Source organism: Camellia sinensis, chromosome 9, assembly GCF_055761805.1.
Source record: "Camellia sinensis isolate YWXY chromosome 9, ASM5576180v1, whole genome shotgun sequence".
Lineage (NCBI taxonomy): Eukaryota > Viridiplantae > Streptophyta > Magnoliopsida > Ericales > Theaceae > Camellia > Camellia sinensis.
Genome location: NC_138969.1, coordinates 25,029,027 through 25,051,601, shown reverse-complemented (window position 1 = coordinate 25,051,601; position 22,575 = coordinate 25,029,027). Strand labels below are relative to the sequence as shown.

The following is a 22,575-nucleotide window of genomic DNA, read 5'->3' as shown; positions in this document are numbered from 1 at the left end:
AACTAACATCACAATATGTCATAGCGAATAACATAAGAGGTCATAACTAAAGATACAAATGTCGTAACCAAATGTGCATATGGTCATAAAATTTTCGATGAAATTTATTAAATTAATATAGTTTTGACACATAAGGTGACGAACAAATTGGAGAAATTTTTATATGTTATGAGGGATACCATATGACACTATCAAGAGGTACCTTTCATCAATAATAAATGCATATACCTCATACTATTTCTCAAATACTTAATATAAATATAATGGATCCTATTGTTAAATATAATCACAATAGAATAATCTACCATCCTCGCACAAAAAAATTCCTCAACAAATTGTGATTCGAGAAAAATGATCATTCTAATATTATTGCTTTAGTTAATGATTGATAATGTTTTGTTACTTCAGTGTAAAAAAAGAGATTTGGCTTCTCTCAAGTTGTTTGGACTTGGCAAGTCCATTTTGAGACCGATTTTAGGGTTCAAATAGTTCATTTTTTAATTCTCGTTGAGTAGAATTTTTATATAAAAAATTAAGGCGATCAAATATCAGTAACTATTCTTAAAATTATATTACAAAAAATGAATGACTATTCTTAAAAATTATACTTGTCGTTAATTTTTTTTAAACAAATATGATTCAAACTTATAGACACTGATATTCAATCATCTTATTTTTTGCATTAATATTATACTCAACAAGTTTTAAAAAGTGAACAGTTCGAATCATCAAAATGTCTCAAAATGAGCCTAGCAAGCATAAATACTCTCTCAAGTGGATATGACAATTTGAGAAAAGCTAAACCCTACCAAAAAAAATAAAATAAAATTGAACTTGTGTAAATTGTGGCATTTCTTTAATATTAAAATTTTTGTAAAAATTGATTTGAAAAGATAAAATTTAAAGAAATTATTACAATACAGTGTGGTATTAAAAAAATAATTACAGAATCATTGAAAAATTTATAATTTTAATTATTACTGCTGATAAAAAATTTCACTAATCTATAATTATTTTTCTGATAGTACAATAATACTTTGAATTTAATTTAAATTGTTTTTTAAATTAGTAAAAAATAATTTTATATTATTATTTTTAAGAGAAAATTACAACAAAAAAAATCCAAAGCCTTTATAATAAAATAAATTCTAAATTTTATTAATTTAAATCTTAATCTTTTAATTTATTTTATATAATTGCATTGAGTTTAATGATTAAAATACTATTTTCAGTCGATTTTACTTAATAAAAATAAATAAATTATTTAGATTGAAGATAAATTAAGTGATTAATTAAGAAAATTAAATTTATTTTCTTACAAAATCAAACTGAGATTTTTATTTTTTTTTATTTTGGCAACTAGAAAATTTTTTTTTGATTGACTTATAGGCTTCATTTGGAAACGGACTATTTTAATAACTTTTTGATTTTTTAGTTAAAATATGAGGCAAGTTAAAAGTATTGCATGCCAATCGAGACCTGATATTTAGGTTATATTACCTCTTTATTTTTTTTCATTTTTTTTTTAAAAAAAAAAGTAAAAAATTAAGGCTATGCTTGGTTGTGATTTGTAAACGTGTTTCTACACGTGCGTTTGAGTATGATGTTTGGTTGTTGTTTTGGAATCAATTTTCACGAGCTCTGCAGAGAGCTCTGTGCATCAGCTGCAAAATTTTGCCCAGGGGAAGACCACCTGGATGTTCGTAGGGACTTCCACCTGGATGTCCTCCGCTGTATGGATTTTTTTTTTTTTTTGGCAATTGATTTATATAATTGGGAAAAATATTTTCTGAATTTTTTTTAATTTTTAGCGTGCTTTGAAAAGATTTTGAGTTGTATGTTTAGTTATGAGTTGTAAATTTTTGTATCACATATCAAATATCACATCAACAATTCCCCACTCAAATCAAACCTCTCTTTTCGAAAACTATTTTCAAAACTCTTTACCAAACAAATTTTCTACACTCAAATTATAATTCTACAACACACAAATTCAAAATACAACTCATATTTTCAAATCACATTTACAAAATATAACCAAACGCGGGCTAATTTTTTTCCTAATTTTCAAAATAAGACGTAAATAATTTCCGATTAACAAGAGGTTAGTACAAATTTGAAAAAAAAGATTGCTGCCACTCTAGATGAGAAGAGGAGTTTTAAGAGCTCGTGTAAGTCCCACGCTGATATGATATTTGTGTCTTGTATATTTTTTTTGATGAATCATTTCTGGTACAAATATATCCAAAAGTTGCTGGACTTTTTCAGCCGCATCAACAGACAGAGGGGGGGAGGGAGGGGGAGGGAGAGAGAGAGAGAGAGAGAGATCTACACGACGCCTTCGATTCGAATCCAAAAACACAGAGGTTCAAAGCGTCGATCAAGGGCTTTTTCTACTCGAGATCCTTGCTCGAATTTACAAACTTCACTTGAATTCTCAGTTCAATCCACACTGCAAGTGAAAAAAAAGAAAAGGAAAATCCTAAATCATTTTTTTTTGGCGAAATCGAATCAATTTTTCAGATCACAAATCGATCCATTTTCGTCTCAAAAAGAAAAAAACCTAGTCAATGGAGTCCATTGGAGTTCGATGTGATTGTCACGCTCATCAGTCACTTCTCTCTATTGTCTCCAAGTATTTTTGATAGTTTTTTTTTCTTTTCTTTTCTTTTCTTTTCTTTTGGATTTCTATTGTGAAGAAAAGGAAAGATGAATGTGGCAAAGTCTCAGGTGTGGCAGCCTTGCAAGAGGAAGAGATCTTGATTTCTAGAGAGAAATCAAAATCAATGGATAGAGAGATCTTGAGGTTAGACAGAGAAAGAGAAGAAAAAAAAGTCTGACTGATACACACACACAAATCAATATATACATAGTGTGACATGGCTTCAATCGGCGGCGGCGGCGGCGACGGAGAGAGAGTGAGGACGAGGGTGGGGAGGTACGAGCTAGGGCGGACACTGGGGGAGGGAGCGTTTGCGAAGGTGAAATTTGGAAGGAATGTAGAAACTGATGAGAATGTGGCTATAAAGATTCTCAACAAAGAGAAAATTCTCAAACATGATATGATTGGTCAGGTATTCCAACAATTCTCTATTGTTTCAGTGAAAATAAATTATTTCAGTGAATAAATAAATACTGAGTAATTGTGATTTCTTACTATATTAATTAATTGTTTGCGTTGGCTTTTTATTATTCTGACCAAGAAACATGACAATGAAATTTCAAGCTTTACCCTTTATATATACGCTGTTTATGTTCTAAGAATTTAGTATATCCTGTCACCCAATCCTTCAAAAAAAGGTTAGCCTCCGTTTGACAAGTTGGTTTTGAGGTATTTTGGGTTAAAATAATCACAAAAAATAAAATAATTTTTTTAACTCAAGATAAAATATTATATTTAATTCATATTCATTACTTTCTTTCTTTCACAAAATAATCAAAAAAAAAAGTCAAAAATGATTCCTAAATTACGCTTTTTAATCCAGACTAAAATAATTATAAAAAAAAAAAAATCAAAAAATTAACTCATTTCTCAAACAAAGACTTAAATGAAAAAAATTAATAATAAATTAATACCGTTTTACCTCTACATCAATTTACCAAAAGAGCAAAACCCTAGCCCCAACTCCGGCGGCCACCCTAGCTCTGGTCAGCTCTTCTCTAGATCTGGCCAGCCCCACTTGCCATGCTCCAGTCCTTCCCCACTCTGTGGCGCCACCTTTTTACCCTCCGGCAGCACCCTGATGAAATGGGTGGGAGAGGGGGCGACTGCTGTTGGGAGGAAAACGGAGGCGGCGATAGTGGTGGGGGATGAAATGGGTAGCGGTAGGGTTGGGATTAATTAGAATATTCAAAGCGAAAAATAAAATTAAAATTTGAGAGTGCGGTGTCCTAATAAGTTTCCGTTTGAGAAGTGGGTTGGTTTTTTAATTTTTTAGATTTTTTGGTTATTTTAGCTTGGGCTAAAAAGTTTAGTTTGGGAAGAATTTTTTGACTTTTTGGCTTTTTTGATTTTTTTTTTTTTTTAGAGAAGAATGTAATGATTATAGGTTAAATGTGATATTTTGTTTTTTGTGACTAAAATAGTAAAAAAAAACCCACTTTAGTTCTTCCCAAACGGACCCTAAATGAGGTGTTTACCACATTTTATGAGGTGGTTTTAGGGAAAATATTCTATGATTCACATCTTTCAAAGGATATATACCATACATATCTTATAATTAAAAAAATAACATAATTTAATTTTTTGAATCATAATTAAAAAAATGTCATAACTAAATATAATATAAAAGCATAATTAAAGAATTTATGAATCATAACTAAAATAATGTCATAACTAAAGAAGAAAATTAGTCAAAACATAACTAGAAGTCCATATGATACTCCCCTTTTGCATGTGCATATTAGAATTTCCTTGCATTTAGAGGCTCTTGAGTTTATATATTATAAAAACCAAAGTTACCTCATTATCCTTGCATACTAAAAGACAAATGCTTGGTTAGGTTTTTCAAAAGTCACTTTTCAAAAAATTTTATTTTCTTATTTTTCGTATTTTTTTGTTTTTATTGAATTTTTTTAATATTTTAATCAATTTTTTTTATTTTTTAGACATACCTAACATAAATATATCTAAAAAGTAAAAAAATTATTGAAAAAACCTTTTAAAAATTTACTAAATACCAAAAATACAAAAAAAAAAAAAAAAACGATAATTCAATATATTTTTTATATTTTTATATATTTATTTATTTTTTAAAATATTTTTTTACAATTTTTTTACTTTTTAGATACATTTAAGTAAGGTGCATTTAAAAAAGTAAAAAAAATGTTTAAAATTTTAAAAATATTTACTAAAGACAAAAAAATATGAAAACTAAAAAATTCAATTTTTAAAAAACTTAATTTAAAAAACTCAAACCAAACAGATTACTTTTTTTTTTTTTTTTTCCTCTCTCTCTCTCTTAAAAGTTCCACCACCACCACCTTAGCCCACCATTACCTACCCCTCACCCACCCTTAGTCACGCAACACCACCCCTCTCCCACTCTTAGCCATCCACCCCATCACCTCCTCCACCCTTTCCCCCCTTAGCCACCCATCCTATTACCTTCCCCACCCTTCCCCAGGCTCCCCAACCCCTTTTCCACCCCGCTGCTGCCACCCCACCATCTCATCTACCCACCAAGCAACCACCCAAACCCACAACTTGCAACATAAAAATTGTGCAACAACAATAGAATGAAGAAGCATAAAAATAGGGTATTGGGGGAGAGAGGAGTATAACGGTGGCGGTGGCGGTGGCCATAGCCACAATGAAAAATACATTCAAAAAATAAAATGGTTGATAGAAGGAAACCAATTAGTTAACCTAATGACTAACAATACGGGTATTTGTTTTGCAATTTGAAACCTAAGGAGGCAAGATATATTATTTTAGAGTCTGAGGGAGTCGAAAATATTTTAAACAAACCTTAGGGTGTGTATTTATAATTTACTCTTTCCCTTTTCACTAACATGAAAACAATATTTTAGAGCCTAAGGGAGTCAAACATATTTAAAGCAAACCTTAGGGTGTGTATTTATAATTTACCCTTTACCTTTTCACTAACGTGAAAACAATGAATATATGAAGTTGTGAAAAATATTAAAAAAAAAGAAAAGAAGTATATATCACATTTAAATTTATTTTCTCGTTCAGAAAAACATCATCTCGTTTGCATATTTCAATTGCCAATTGAGTTCATTGTATATTCTTTATTTCTTTACTCCTGGCATTGATAATGATAGTATGGATGAATCAATGTTGTGGCTATTTTATTGACACATTGAACAATAATCTTCATTCTTTAAATCTGAATCTGGATTTTTTAGAATTTGATGTTGGATATTTAAATCTTAATTTTATGGTGACATTATAACTATGTTTTTTCCTCTACAGATTAAACGTGAAATTTTAACCATGAAACTAATCAGACACCCAAACGTTATCCGTATGTATGAGGTTAGAATGTGGCACAAGCATCTTATATTTCTCATGTGTGATTTTACCTGGGGTTCTAATATGACCAAACCTTTTCAGGTCTGGGAGTTTGGTTGCGGGCAAAATATTGTACTAATTAGACTTGTGGACTTGTAAATGACAAAGTTTGCTGTATTATAATCATATAAGATCAGTAACTCTGTTGTATTTTTCTTACATAAATAGGCATGTTTCTCCTTTTTGATGACCCCATGTATTTTTTGAGCAACTCAAGATCCTCTGGTTGTAGGTTATGGCAAGCAAGACAAAAATATTCATTGTTTTGGAATTTGTGACTGGTGGCGAACTTTTCGACAAAATTGTAAGGCTTTGATTGCTTGATTTAATGCATTGATTCTCATGAAAATCTTGTTCCATACAATTAGTGACCATGTTGGATTTTGTACAATTTTTTTGAGGCAGTCTGGTAAAGGTGGGTTGAAAGAAGATGAAGCAAGGAAGTATTTTCAGCAGCTCATAAATGCGGTGGATTACTGCCACAGCAGAGGTGTCTTTCATAGGGATCTGAAGGTGAGAAAATCACTGACTTTTGGTTTTAATTTCTGCCAAGGTCCAGCTTTCTTCAACATAGTCACAGAGTTGATGACCAAATCAGACTTATACGGATTTGCATTTTCATACTCTATAATTCACAGCCGGAGAACCTGCTGCTGGATGCAAATGGAATCCTTAAAGTTTCAGATTTTGGATTAAGCGCTCTACCTCAGCAAATTCGAGTATGTGACAGCTTCCTGTCTAGTACTTCTCATCTGCATCCTACTAATCGGAAAAAAAAAAAAAATGATCTGCATCCTCGTAGTAAAAATTGTGTCAAAGTTTCAGGGGGCAACGCTTCATTTATTTTATCTATACGTACAGTATTGCATTGTTTAAACTCTTGATTTGATGATAGTGTGGCAACCATTACACATGTTTAAAACTGAGTTTCTGAACTCTTCATTCAGGAAGATGGGTTACTGCACACGACCTGTGGAACACCAAATTATGTTGCTCCTGAAGTATGGTACAGTGTTTACTGCAATTTAACATATCTATCTCTTCCTAACTGCCCTTATTATCCTCATCGCTTTGGTTGTTTACTTGTCTAGGTGATTAAGAATAAAGGCTACGATGGAGCTAAAGCAGATCTATGGTCGTGCGGTGTAATACTTTTTGTACTATTGGCAGGCTTTCTGCCATTTGAAGAGTCCAACCTCATGGAATTATACAAAAAGGTTTTTTTCTTTTTCTTCCAAATAATACCCTATCCCTTTGGGTTTTTTTGTTGTAATTTGTTATCCTGTCAGTGGTTTTTCTTTTTTTTTGCTAACTACGTGAAGTACTTAGGAAATCTTATTGCATTCTTTTCATGATATCCTCTAAGGAAATTATAGTTTAGAGTGGAGAAGATAATGCAGAAATTTGTTGGTTTAGGATGAAATGGACATTCTCTTGCGGGGTGACCAGTGCTGGCATGAGGTTAGCGTGGAGAAGAGAATGACAAAATTTGTCTTATGCATGTTATTTGGGTGAGTGGAATCGTAGGTCTTTTGCTCACCCCAAACAACATGCATAAGAAATCTGTCTTATGCATCTTAATTAGAAGTTTGAGTTACATATGGTGTAGAAATAAGCATGTAAACCTCAAGGGTTTGGCCTAGTGGGCATAACTTGAGGTCTGGGAGTGTGCTCCCTCCAAGTCTCAGATTCAATATCCACTAGTAGCAATAAGCTCCATGGGGCCATGTCTATACAAAGCATTCGCCTTGGCTTTAAATGGGGCCCCCGCAAGTAGGCTGTGGGATTGGTCTCCTAGATTATTCGCGGTGCGCATAATTTGACCCGCACACCTGGTTATCCAAAAAAAAAAAAAACATGTAACCGCTAGTTGTAGTTTCATATGTAGTTGTATTTATATGCAAGCAACAATTTTAGTGAAAAGTAACCTATTCTTGCATTCAATTGTAAAGATCAGTGGACCTCATCTTCAATTTGCTTTTTAAAAAAAATTGGTATACTAAAACTCGAATTCAAATTTTGATGCCCCTTGGAGCCCCAAATTAGGGTTTCTTGAAATTGAGCGACAACTCCAATGAGGAAAGAGAAAAGACCAAAGGTGGTGAAAAAATTCAAGAAATGAGTTGCATTTGGCATGGTTTACATTTCCATGTGACTTAATATAAGTGAACCTTTTTGTTACGGATTGGTATAAGATTATCTTATGCATATTCATATTCTTAGGCCTCGTTTGGGAACAGGCTAATTTAGTAACTTTTTGGCTATTTGGCTAAAAAGGTAGGTAAAAAAAACTTGTATGTTTGGGATGACTTTTTGGCTAATTACGAAAAGATGTGCAAAAAGTAGAGAGAAAAGAGAATCTTTGACTTTTTAGTATGGGTTGTTAGCTTTTTGGCTAATTTAGTAATTTTTTGGCTAATTGGCTAAAATAGCCTCTTGCCAAACGAGGCCTTATAATATTATGTTATTTTCTGTGGTTTACTTTTTATGGTTGAGACATAGCTATATAAGGACTTCACATGATTGCAGATATTCAAGGCAGAATTTTTATGTCCACCATGGTTCTCCTCGGGCTCAAGGAAACTAATCAAAAGAATTCTGGATCCTAATACTGAGACAGTACGTCCACTCGTCTCTGGTCCTTGTGATAAAAATGCAGTAATCTTTTATTTTATGTTAAAGGACAAATTGCATTCATCTTGTTAATAATTTTGAGCACCTGATGTGCCCTTGAATTAAGTCGACAGTAATTTTTCATATCGGTTATAACCCAGGTTATGACAATATAGTTTTATGGTATGAAACAGCGCATTACAATTGCTGAGATCATTGAGAACGAATGGTTTCAAAAGGGATATAGGCCACCCACTTTTGAACAAGAAGATGTTAGTCTTGATGACGTTGATGCTATATTTGATGAATCAGGGGTAATAGATCTTTTTGGTGTTCCAATTTCAGTTGGAACAATTTTTTCATGTTCTTTTTGGTTTGGATATTTGAGGAATGGGTCGTCAGAGTGACTTTGTATTTGATTTTCTTTTGGTGTACAGGACTCCAAAAACCTTGTTGTGGAGAGGCGGGAAGAACAGTCTGCAACGCCTGTCACCATGAATGCTTTTGAGTTTATCTCTAGGGCTCAGGGACTCAACCTTAGTTCTCTATTTGAAAAGCATATGGTATGTCATAAGTCTTTAATTTTGGTTATTGCGCTTGGTGCTTGAGCTATCAGATGTTAAATATCTTTTGGATCTGATTATTTCATGCATTTGCTTGCGAATGAATAGGATTATATTTTTTTTTATCTTGATCTGTGAAGCATATTCAAACCATATTAGGTTTTGCTAATCCAAATGTCGTGTGTAAATGCAGCTGGTGGTTTTGTCAGAAACATATTCTGTTACAAAAGTCAAGTTTTATTTTTATTGCCTCAAAATGACAAAATCACACTAAAATGATCATAATCTTAACGTGTCTATTATTTAAAAGAATATATATATATCGAGCTTGTTCATAATTTGAAGCTTGGAGTGGCTGACATCTACTTTTATGTCTAGGGGGTTGTTAAACGGGAAACAAGATTTACATCCAAATGTCCTGCCAATGAGATTATCTCGAAATTTGAGGAAGCTGCTGCATCTCTCGGTTTTGATGTAAGGAAAAAGAACTGCAAGGTACAATGAGCATTTGGTCTCTCCCTATGTTCAATTGTATTGTCTCTATGTTGCGGATCTTGGGCACACCAGGGGACACTCACAAGCAAAAACACAGGACTTTTAACGTGGTTCGGCAAACCGGCCTACGTCCACGGGAGCGATGTTGTTATATATTAACAAATGGAGGAGATTACACACTCTCAACTCACTGTCTCTCTATATAACACACTCTCTCACACTCTCTGATACACAAACAGAATATAGCTCTCACTAGCTCTCTCTGTTTTGTGCCTCTCTCTCAGCAGTGTGTTTCTCTCTTGCTTGCTATGTTTGCCGTGTTTTCAATTCACCATCACCATTCCATTTTATACACCAAAACAGAAGGTGGAGGAGGCCTCATGGGTGTGTTGGCTGCCAGCCCAATAATCTCCTTTGAGCTGCTGTCCAGTTGAAAGCTTTGTCCCACCATGTGAAGACTTCACATGGCCAACTCCATGCTTTCTCCTTTGTTGCTGGCGCATGGCAAGCCTCATGGCTGCCAACTCATGCCAACCTCTTTTGCCTTCCTTTTACCATGTGGGTTGGCCACCCTTCCATGTGGCTGCCAACTCAATTTGGGTTGATCTCCTACACTCTGCTAATTCCAGAGTAAATTAGAAGGAGATTATTCAGATAGCTGTTCTTTGAGTTGGTTAATTTTTTTGTCTAATTGAACAAATGCAAGGAATGTGGGCTTCCTGAACCCCATTTCATTGCCTGTAAACTTGCATTTTTACTTTTCTACTACTAATTGCTAGGTCTGTTGTATTATGTTCAATCAATGGTCCTTTAAGCTGGCTCTCAGTTATATTGGATCAGCTGGTACTACTAATGAATATCTTGTTTAGTGTTTGATAATGAATATCTTGTTTGAAGGTTGTTTGCTGAACTGGAGCGATTATTGTTTAATTGAGATGAAACTAAAATATAAGACACTTAAACGATAAAGTTAACTCTGTCCTACTTATAATTTATTTGGTTACTGATCTCAGCTAAAGCTTCAAGCAAAGAAAATTGGGTACAAGGGTCATTTATCCATTGCAACAGAGGTATTTTTCTTCCATTCACCTCATCAATGGATTTCTCCTGAAAAATCACAAGAACATTATTCAGACTAGTGTTTGAAATCAGGTCTGAAAGTAATTTGTCCAACAGGTTCTCGAGGTGGCTCCGTCACTTTACATGGTTGAACTTCGCAAGACTGCAGGGGATACCTTAGAATTTCACAAGGTATGGTGGTGAAATCTGATTGCAATGGTGTTGCTTGGTTATTATGGTTGTACAATTGGTTATCCGTTGATTCTAGACACCATGTTGTTCATGCTGGTGGCTCTTAAAATTGGCACAGCTGCAATATGATGTGCGAGGCAAGGAATTGATTACCTTTTCAGCCCACCCAATGGGCTGTATGCTTAGGATCCTAAAAAACACAGACACGGATACGGACACTTGACATGAAACGAACAAGCTGACACGGAAATTTTCAAAAAATGTACGAATATTTAAAAGTCACTTTTTGGAATCTAAACAAGGATAATAGGTATAAATGTACATTATTTTTATTTTACCACTGTGTCTAGATCAAAGATTTGAGTAAGGATTTGTGAACGGAAGGGAAAACACAAACCCCCCTTCAAATCCTTCATTCAAACACAGCTGTAATATGTTTCATGTGTAGTGTCCGGTAGCGTCTGACACGGTGTTGGACACAACATGTTACGAATGTCCATGCTTCTTATAGCTAGGATCTTGCCAAACGTAAAAATTGCCTCCCCTTCCACAACATTGCCATGTTAGAAACCTTCTCTTTGCACATGTGCGTGCATGCATTTGTGTGTTTTTCCTCTTAACCATATACTATTATAGTATGCTTTTGAACTTTCGTTTGGGTACACAGTTTTACAAGAGCCTTTCGACTGGTTTGAAAGACATTGTGTGGAAAACATGTGATGAAACAGAAGGGGAAGTAAATGAAGGTCAGTATTGTATAGTAGAAGTAGCAATCAACCATATTTCAATTGAATATTGTGTGATGATTTGACACAAGGTCCGTTTAGAGGAATTTTGTGTGCAGCTTCACACAGATTAATTGCAAGTCCTATGAAAAGCATTAGGTCTGTCAGATGATTGGAACATCTTTATCATGGCGTACCTTCTTCCTGTGGGTGTTACATGTTTGCTGCACATATCCCTACATGTGTGATACCCCACCCAAAATTGAAACCATTTATTTCAAGTTATCAGCCTTGAGTTTACATTATTAATGACTCAAAATTGATGTGAACTTTTTTTCTTTTCATTTTTTTTGGAGTCATGAATTATTGTTCTGCTTTCATTCATTCTACAGGTGTTGGTGTTGCGTCGTCTTCTTGATTACCGGCTTCCTTCAATTATGTTGGTGGAAATTTCAACATAATTTCAATCGCCAGATATTCGAATTCAGGTGATTAGGCTTTGCTTTACTTTATTTTTGTATGCAATATGCTTTCCCTTTGTTAAACACGATGTTTATCAGTAAAATATTACATTGGTGTTGCTTGATTTATTAAATTGAACAATAGTTTGCATAACTTATGCATTGCACAATAATTTTATAATAATAACATATTTTATTTATTATCTTATATATAATTATTAAATTAGTTCAATAAATCTTATTAGTTATGGACGTTATCAATACTGTAGCAACACATTACTGAATAAAAAATATAATACATAACATATAGTTTTTGGTAACCGCTAATGTCCCGAACGAGAAATTAAGAAATTAATTGATTTTTCAAACTAAGTAAGAATATAATATTCATATTCCTGTATCACATTCTTAAAAGATTACAACTAGTAATGTACTCAAAAGTTTTTTAAACTTAATGAGTCTGTGAATGAACTCGATCAGTAAATAATTGACTTTGTGTATAAACATTGTGAAATTTACCCGTGATTGTGGATCCGAACCCTGTGGACCTTGATATTAGCAGTAAATATTCAAAAAAATAAAAAAATAAAATAAAGTTGACTATTTCTGCCAGTACTTTTTAAAGTATTAATTTTTGGCTTCCTCTTCTTTGCCAAGATTAAAAAATAAAATAAACAAAGGCAGCTTCACTCTTCATTAATTTATTATCATATTATCTCTCTCTTGTATTATTATTTTTTGATGAATATGAAATATTATCTTTCGTCATCTACTTGTGGCATTGATGTTTATAAGCATATTTTGCTAAAAGATTCAAACAAAGTTTGTTTTACCTATATAGAATGGGTATAAATAATCAATTAATTATGAGGGACAAACCATTTCTTTCAAAGCAATTGCCCAATTAGGGATTGCTAACATTAAAAATTGAACATCTGACCCGGTTACGGTGAGTGTGAAACATAATGGGATTAATATATTTGTGAAAAGTCTAAATAATCTTTAAAAAACCATCACTTCTTCAAAATCTATTAGTTTTTAGGAAAAATGAGTCCTACTTTTCCTTATATATATATATATACATGTATATTGTACTCGATAAGATGTTAACATTTTAGATTTTGTTTGGCTACGTTTTTTTACTCACATTTTTACTTTTAGAAAAAATTAAAAAACTAATCACTTTTTTCCCCAACTTATTTAGGCCAAGTTTGGGAACACCTCAAAAAGCCAAAAAGTCAAAAAGTTACTTAAAAAGTTAAAAAGTTATCACTATTCACCAAAAGTCAACAATTACGGCTGCACAACTCCCAATTCTAATTTTCTCCTACAAATCAATTTTTACAATTTTTTATTACACATTTTTTCATAAAAAGTCAAAAAGTTAACCCAAACATTCATATTTTCAACCTCAACTTTTTAGTCTAAAAAGATAAAAAGTACACTTATTTAGTCTTCCCAAACTTGGCCTTAGCTTCCAATACAATTGAGGAGAAAAAAAATTGTTTAACAAGATTCATTTATTTATGTTTGGCAACGGCTAAAAACTCGCTTTTTTTGAATATTTTTGTCTTAAGAAATTTAATTATTTTACTTTTTGGGTCCTAATTCAAAAAGATGTCAGAAGTAAAAAAAAAATTGAAAAAGTCAATGAAAAAATACTATTAAAAAAAATAAACTTACACTTTTCCAATAACATAAAAGCTAGTTTTTTTTATTAATTTTTTCAATTTTTTTAGGAATAACTTTATTCTAAAAAATAGAAGTAAAAAAAACTAAAAAAATTAAGTGTCCAAACAAACTTTTAATAAGTTAAATTAATGCATCAGACATTTAATACATAATAAAGAAATCAGATAATATAAGAGGTTTTAGAATAATGCTATATGTACTAATTAGTGTACTAACTAATATATCAATTGATGATGTGGCGTAATTTAAGAGATTTTAAAAATTTGTAATGTGATTAATAAGTGGGGTCAATAATAATATCATAATGTTGATACACTAATTGGTGCAGTAGTACCACCGTTTAAGTTAATACTCAAGTTATTTTTTTATAAATACCGAGAAAACTTGCCCTTTATTTTTAAACAATCCTTGTGCCACATGAGTATTTTTGTACATTTTTCCAACTTTGTTCTTCGAATATTAAAAAGTATAACCATGCAGTTTTATTTCGTCCTATCTGAACGAACAAATGCCTTTTAGCCCAAATTTTCACCATATAGACTCATATTTTCACTTTATGCAAAAGTTTTATTTCTTTATGCAAAAGGTTTATTTTAATGAGTACAAGACAAGCTATATCATTTCACATTATGCAATATGGGATTCCCATGCTGTAGGAAAATCGGCTCTGTAAAATTGATAATTTTTTCAAAGTATACAGTTTTTAAAAATATATATATATATATATATATATGATAAAATAAAAAATTTATAATTATCTAATCAATTTAATTTTATAAATAATCTATATAATAAAATTTTAGAAAATAAATAAATTAAATTACTGAAATAAAATCATGATAAGTTTTACGAACGATTCAAATTCTAATTATGCTCAACCTAACTATTATCCCTAAATTTGATGTGACTCAACCAAATCCAATTCCATTGGTGGATCATGATGAATCCATTCAAGTCATATCTTTAATTGTCTGGCTTTCCTATTGGACAGAAGGCCTTTTCATGTAAGGATGGTTGTTGAAATGGCAATCTCTTTTTTTTTTTTTGGTGAATTAAAAATGACTATCTCAATAATACACAGATTATAAATAAATAAATACACATGAAGCATGATTGACGGCACTCTAGCGAGAGAAACAAATCAGTGTGTTTGGTTTGAGTTTTTTGGATTAATTTTTTTGAAAATTGAGTTTTTTAATTTTCGTATTTTTTTATTTTTAGTGAATATTTTTAAAATTTTAAACATTTTTTTTTACATTTTTAGATGCACCTTACTTAGATGTATCTAAAAAGTAAAAAAAATTTGAAAAAATATTTTAAAAAATTAATAAATACATAAAAATACAAAATATGTACGGAATTTTCATATTTTTTTTATATTTTTGGTATTTAGTGAATTTTTAAAAAGTTTCTTTCACAATTTTTTTACTTTTTAAGTATATTTATGTTAGGTATGTCTAAAAAGTTAAAAAATTGTTTAAAATATTAAAAAAATTCAGTAAAAATAAAAAAACACGGAAAAAAAGAAAATATAATTTTCTGAAAAGAGTTTTTGGAAAACTCTAACCAAGCATGCTGAATATTATTCCTTCCATCTCAAAATAATAATTTTTTTGATAGTATAATTATTATAGTTTAGAAAAATTAAATTTTCAAAATTACACGTAGATAGTATATTTTTTAGAAAATATCAACTGTCATAATTGTACTTTTTGTATTATTAATAAATTTAAAATAAAGGCAAAATAAGACATTAATATTATTTTAATTTTTGATTTTGAAAAGAGAATAATATTTTGAGATAATAAAAAATAAATAATGAATTAATATTTTTTTAGAAAATATCAACTGTCATAATTGCACTTTTTGTATTATTAATAAATTTAAAATAAAGGCAAAATAAGACATTAATATTATTTTAATTTTTGATTTTGAAAAGAGAATAATATTTTGAGATAATAAAAAATAAATAATGAATTAATATTTTGAGACGAAGGGAGTATAAAATTGCATCAATACAACCGTATAAAAAGTCATTGACTATGCCTTCGTTTGGGAAGGAAAAGTCTGAAGTTTTTTTGTTATTTTAGCCACAAAAACAAAATAAAATTTTCAAATTAATAAAACAAAACACTACATCTAATTTATAATTATTATATTTTTTCTCTTATAAAAATTAAAAAATTCATCCTAAATAATTTTTTTTAATTTCAAATTAAAAAAATCGACAAGCCCACATCCTTATTATGCACTCGAGGTAGGGGTGTGCGCAGTGCGGGTCGGTGCGGTTTGAGAGAAAAATAGAAACCGTATGGCGGGTGGCGGATTGATAAAAGTGTCACTAGAATTTGCCATTTTCTTTATCAAAAACCGGCGGTTTGGTTGGCAAATAATGACGGATTTGCCTTGGCGGTTCAGGCGGATTGGCGGTTTATAAAAAATATAATTCAAATTACAAAACTTAAATCAAAGAGTAAAAAAAAAATGAGAGATACCGTGATGTTAAGCATCTTGCGAAGCTTTCTTTTGATGCAGCAAGTGTAGCAACAACATGATAATATCAACAACTATGCCATCAGTTCATTACAAGCATCTGTGGAAGCTACAATGATCAAATACAATACATATCATTCAGGGTTTACAATATTTTGAAAATGTTTATTGTTGAAAAGTGTTTAGATTGAAAAGTGAGCTGATTCAAGTTTGCAACATGGCCAGAAAAAAATAAGATTGAAAAGTGAATTGGAATTCAACTTTATTTTGGATTACTGACATCTTGAATTCTCCCCGAGCAGTAATGAAATACTATATTCTAAGGTATAGAACAACAAGCAAACTTAAGTAAAAAAGAATTTTTAAAATCTTATAAAACATGATTTAATAGCGGTGCGGGTCGGTGCGGTTTGGAAGAAAAATAGAAACCGGCGGATTGATAAAAGTGTTACTAGAATTTGCCGTTTTTCTTATCAAAAACCGGCGGTTAGATTGGCAAATAATAACGAATTTGCCTTGGCGGTGCGGTTCAGTGCGATTTTGACGGTTTCGACGGTTTTAGCGGTATTATGCACACCCCTAACTCGAGGCACGCTTTGAAGTCCCATTGGCACAGAGTAAGAGGAGATATTCACAATTACTACTACAAAGTCGTCCCCACAAGAAGGGAAAAAAAAGTATAAAAAAAAAGAAAGTTTAATGTCATAAAAATCAAATAAATTAGAATCAACAAGGAATTATTCGTTTGTAACAATGTGTGATTCTCTTTTGACTAGTTGAAGGAGCCTGTTACTTTATTATGATAGACTTCAATGGGGATATCATCAACTGCAAATCGTGGAAGGCGTTAAAAAATAGGACAACGTGAGGGTTATTTCAATTCGATCGTCATGCCATTAGGCTTGTCTATACTATATATATATATATATATTAAGTAAAAAAAGGTTCTTAATCTCAAAATCTGTGAGAGTTCTAATCTCTTAATCTTAATTTTTTATTTTTTTGATTTAAAAAAAAAATTTCAGTATTTATTGACTTCTTTCAACCCAACCTCAGCATTTATTAACTTCTCCCAACCCATAATTCCTTTTGACTTCTCTCATAATTATTGCAACACTCCTTTTCAATTTCTCCCATACACTATGGTTACACACAAAAATAAAAAAATATAATAATTTAGTTATAGATCTCAAAAAGATATAACATCTAAATTTGAATTATGATTTAATAATATAATTATGTGTTTTTTTTATGTATATCTATCAAAATTTTAAATCACTTAATAGGACAAATAAATCAATTTTCAAAAATTATTGATTTTTAATTTACAAAATAGACTAAAAAAAACTATTGACTGATTTATTTATTTAATAAGAAAAATATTTCATAATCTCTCCCTCCTAATCTTTCTCACAAGTTTTCAAAAAAAAATATTAAAACTTGCATTCTTTTTCTCTTCCCCAAAAAATCAGATAATGTTTTTTATTAAAGTTGTAGATATCTACCTATATTTTATATATTATATTATAACATAACAAAAAAAATCTAAAATACTAAAAAAAAAATCTTTAAAGTTTATCTAAATAAATTTTAAATCAATAAAACTCACATGTCTATCACATATCTAACTCACATCATAACCTACCTAAATAATAATAATTAAAAACAAATAGAAATCACAGATAAATTAAATTTAAAAAAAAAAGATACCCACAACTCCATCTTAAATAAATTGAAAAAAAAATATCCGAATAGAAACCATACAAAAATAAAAATAAAAATAAAAAGATATGTCTATCTATCTATATCTATACTATATATTAAGTAAAAGGGGTTTTTAACCCCAAGTCTTGTGGGAGCTTCAATCTCCCAATCTAAATTTTCTGATTTTTTTATTTATAAAAAAAACCCTTAGCATTTATTAACTTCTCCCAACCCCCAAGTCTTACCCTCATAATAACACTTTAATACATTAAGAACAAGCATAAAAAAAATTATTTGAAATCCAACACATATGAATTCCTTGAAAAGTCCCAACAGATATGATTATTATCCCTCATAATAATACTTTAATGCATTAAAAACAAGTATAAAAAAATTTTCTTGAAAAGTCAAACACATATGATTATTATCAAAATATTAAACTTTAATATAATATAATAAAAGAAAGAAGACATTTAATTTCTTGAAAAGTCAAACACATATGATTATTATCAAAATATTAAACTTTAATATAATATAAAAAAGGGAAAAAAAAACATTTAAAAAAAAAAACATTTAAAAATCGCAATTCACATATATAGATAATTGTAAATATATTAAGAAAAATTGGGTTTCTAAACCCCAAGCCTTGTGGGAGCTCCAATCTTTCAATCTTAATTTTCTAAATTTTTTATTTAAAAAAAAAATATCAGCATTTATTGATTTGGTCAAAATTTTCTGATCAACATTTATTAACTTTTTCCAATCCACATGCCTGCATTTATTGATTTGGTCAAAATCTCTTATTAGCATTTAAAATCCCCTCATACAAATAATTATAGATACAGCCCGTGCATAGTTACTGCAATAGTTTTTTTAATTTCTCATGTACACTATGGTTAGTGATAAGATTGTTAAATTATTTTTATAAAAAATCTTAAAAAACATAATTTATATATTAAAAAAAATTAAAACAAATATAAATATCTATAATTATCCCGTGCATAGCACAGGTGATAGGCTAGTCTATATATTAAGGAAAAGGGGGTTTCTAACCCCCAAGCCTTGTGGGAGCTCCAATATCCCAATCTAAATTTTCTGATTTTTTGATTTTAAAAAAAAAAAAAACTCAGCATTTATTGACTTCTCCCAACCCACTTTTTGACTTCTCCTATATCTACTTCTACGCCCTTTTTAACTTCTCCCATACACTATGGCTAGTGATGAGATTGTTAAATTATTTTTATAAAAAAATCTTAAAAAAAATAATTTGTATATTAAAAAAATATCTGAAAGAAACATAAATTTTTATTAAATCTATCTATCTATCTATCTATATCTATATATTAAGGAAAATGGGGTTTCTAACCCCCAAGCCTTGTAGGAGCTCCAATATCCCAATCTAAATTTCTTGATATTTTGATTTTAAAAAAAACACTCAGCATTTATTGACTTCTCCCAACCCAATTTTTGACTTCTCCTATATCTACTCCTACACCCTTTTTAACTTCTCCCATACACTATGGCTAGTGATGAGATCGTTAAATTATTTTTATAAAAAAAATTTTAAAAAAATAATTTCTATATTAAAAAAATATCTTAAACAGACATAAATTTTTATCTATCTATCTATATCTATCTATATCTTCTATATATTAAGAAAAATGGGGTTTCTAACCCCAAGTCTTGTGGGAGCTCCAATATCCCAATCTAAATATCCTGATTTATTTATTTAAAAAAAAAAAAAAAAAACTCAGCATTTATTGACTTCTCTCAACCCACTTTTTGACTTCTCCTATATCTACTCCTACGCCCTTTTCAACTTCTCTCATACACTATGGCTAGTGACGAGATTGTTAAATTATTTTTATAAAAAAATCTTTAAAAAAATAATTTGTATATTAAAAAAATATATAAAACAAACATAAATTCTTATTAAATCTATCTATCTATCTATATCTATGTATTAAGGAAAAAGGGGTTTCTAACCCCCAAGCCTTGTGGGAGTTCCAATCTCCAAATCTAAATTTTCTGATTTTTTATTTTTTTTAAAAAAAATCTTAGCATTTATTAACTTCTCCGAACTTCCAAATCTTACCCTCATAATAACACTTTAATACATTAAGAACAAGTATAAAAAATTTTTTTTGAAATCCAACACATATGAATTTCTTGAAAAGTCTCAACACATATGATTATTATTCCTTATAATAACATTTTAATGCATTAAAAACAAGTATAAAAAAAATTTCTTGAAAAGTCTAACACATATGATTATTATCAAAATATTAAACTTTAATATAATATAATAAAAAAGAAAAGACATTTAATTCCTTGAAAAGTCTAACACACATGATTATTATCAAAATATTAAACTTTAATATAATATAAAAAAGAAAAAAAAAGACATTTAAAATAAAAAAAAAATTAAAAATCACAATTCACATATATAGATAATTATAAATATAATCTGTGCATAACACGGCTGATATGCTAATAAATAAATAAAGCTATTTATGAACAAATTTAGTTTGACTTATTTAAGATTCATTTATTAGTAAACAAGTTCAAATCAAATTTATGAACTCGTTTAATAATTGAACTGAGTTCAAATAGATCGACTCAAACATACTGGCGAACATGAGTGTCTATAAATTAATATTTTTTTCTAATAATGCGTCAAATATAATTTGTTTAGTTATTATTTTATTTCTTTGTTTATTTTAGTGTTTATACAAATTTATATATTTGATTGGTGGAATTTATTAATAATGTTCATTATATATATGTATATATATATTATTTTTTTATTCTTAATGTGCACTTTAATTTTTTAAAGCTTCTGCTAGGTTTGTTTAGGTACTCAATTTGACTCAAACTCGATTATTTAAATTCAAATTATGTTGAACTCAAGTTCAAGCTTGGCTAATTTTCAATAATCTGAGCTTGAATATATCAAAGTTCAATTTGACTCGTTTTGTTTGCAATCTTATTTTTAAAACAAATTCAAGAGGTATTTTCAAATTGATAGTTATTAATTTTATTTCTTGTCTTATTTTTACTCTTAAATATAAAACAATGGACCCATATTAATAAATGTACATAAAATATATTCACTTATATCTAAATATTAAAAAAATATGATAAAATGATATTTAATATTTTTGTGTTCCTGTTTTGAGAGAGAATATAAAATAAAATAAAAAGGTTAGTGCCCTGTTATGTCCTTAAGGCCCCGTTTATTTTTAGAGGTAGAATGAAGGGGATTCATAGGGAAATGATTAATAGTGAGGGGATTGTTAGTGAGGGGATTAAGTAAAATTGTGTTTTTTTTATGATAATTGTTAGTGTAAAAATTGTTAAATTATTTTTATATAAAATAATAAAACAAATGAAAAATACAAAAAAATAAACATTAATGTTAAAAAAAAAAAAAGCCCAACATGTAAAAAAAAAAAAAATTCTAGTCCTCTCACTATTTTTCTAATACACCTCCACTTTCTCCATCCCAATTCCCTTTCCAACCTCCATCTTAATCCCTTCCTCTATCCTAATCGCTTCTCTAACTCTACAAACAAATACAACACTAAGTGAGTCTCACCTCCATCTTAATCTCATCTCACCCTCTACACCCCCAAAACAAACGGGCCTAAAGTCTCATTATTGGCATGATTAAAGCTTACATCGACACTTGTCAATGTCGTGACAACTATACAATGAGGTTAGACTCAAATTTTTGGGAGAGTTATCTACATGAATTATGTTGTGGGGTTAGCTCTCGTTTGGGAATATACTTTTTTAGTAATTTTTTAATTTTTTAGTTAAAATGTGATGTAAAAAAAATTAATATGGTTGGTATGATTTTTTGACTTTTTATGAAAAGATGTGCAAAAAGTAGAGAGAAAAGAGAATCTTTGACTTTTTTGTATGAGTTGTTGGCTTTTTGATTTTTTTAGTAATCTTTTGACTTTTTGACTAAAAAAGCCACTTACCAAACGAGACCTTAGTGTTACAATACTATTTATATTATGTACAATTTATAATCTAATTGATGTTATTTATGAATTATTATGGTATTTGATGTGCTTGATAAAATTAACAAATTATTAATTGAAGTTGATTATATCCATAGTGATGTTCAGTTGTGTCTCAAAGTAGTGTTGATGATAACTTATTAAATTAGTTTTTGGTTACAATAAGTGTTCTTCAACTATGTTCCAAAATGTTGTAAATTATGACTCAATGTAACCAAAGGCTGTTTACATTTTGTAATTTCCCCAATTTTAAATACCCATTCCATTTGTTCACACAATAAAATGAAATAATGGTAGTGCCCAAAAGAAAAGATTTTGTTGAAAAGTAAGATTAGGAGTTTTATTTCTATTTTCATAATTCAAAATATTTATATTATAAGATTTGTTAAGTAAATCATTTATAAAAAAAATCAAGTTAATTAGATATTTATAACCATATAATCAAACCCTAATTATTTTTTTCAGCAGTGATTTAGACCCCCTCAAACTTCAACCCCCACCATCCCCCAC

At 29.8% G+C, this 22,575-nt stretch overlaps 1 protein-coding gene across 6 annotated transcripts; it reads left to right on the top strand.

The window, feature by feature from the left end:
* Positions 1-2,113: 2,113 nt before the first annotated feature.
* Positions 2,114-12,299, top strand: LOC114297419 (CBL-interacting serine/threonine-protein kinase 23). Of its 6 annotated transcripts, XM_082886318.1 has the most exons (16): positions 2,148-3,074; positions 5,939-6,001; positions 6,080-6,132; positions 6,270-6,341; positions 6,443-6,550; positions 6,676-6,756; positions 6,985-7,038; positions 7,129-7,254; positions 8,567-8,656; positions 8,845-8,964; positions 9,088-9,213; positions 9,592-9,708; positions 10,722-10,778; positions 10,885-10,959; positions 11,627-11,705; positions 12,077-12,299. In XM_082886318.1, the coding sequence occupies exons 4-16, from the start codon at positions 6,273-6,275 to the stop codon at positions 12,100-12,102; spliced, it is 1,128 nt and encodes a 375-aa protein (XP_082742444.1). In that variant the 5' UTR covers positions 2,148-3,074; positions 5,939-6,001; positions 6,080-6,132; positions 6,270-6,272; the 3' UTR covers positions 12,103-12,299. The 6 variants fall into 6 exon arrangements, with proteins under 6 accessions (XP_028097653.2, XP_028097652.2, XP_082742444.1 ...); XM_028241852.2 differs by lacking the exon at positions 6,080-6,132 and having other exon boundaries at positions 2,114-3,074; XM_082886317.1 differs by having other exon boundaries at positions 6,080-6,341.
* Positions 12,300-22,575: the final 10,276 nt, after the last annotated feature.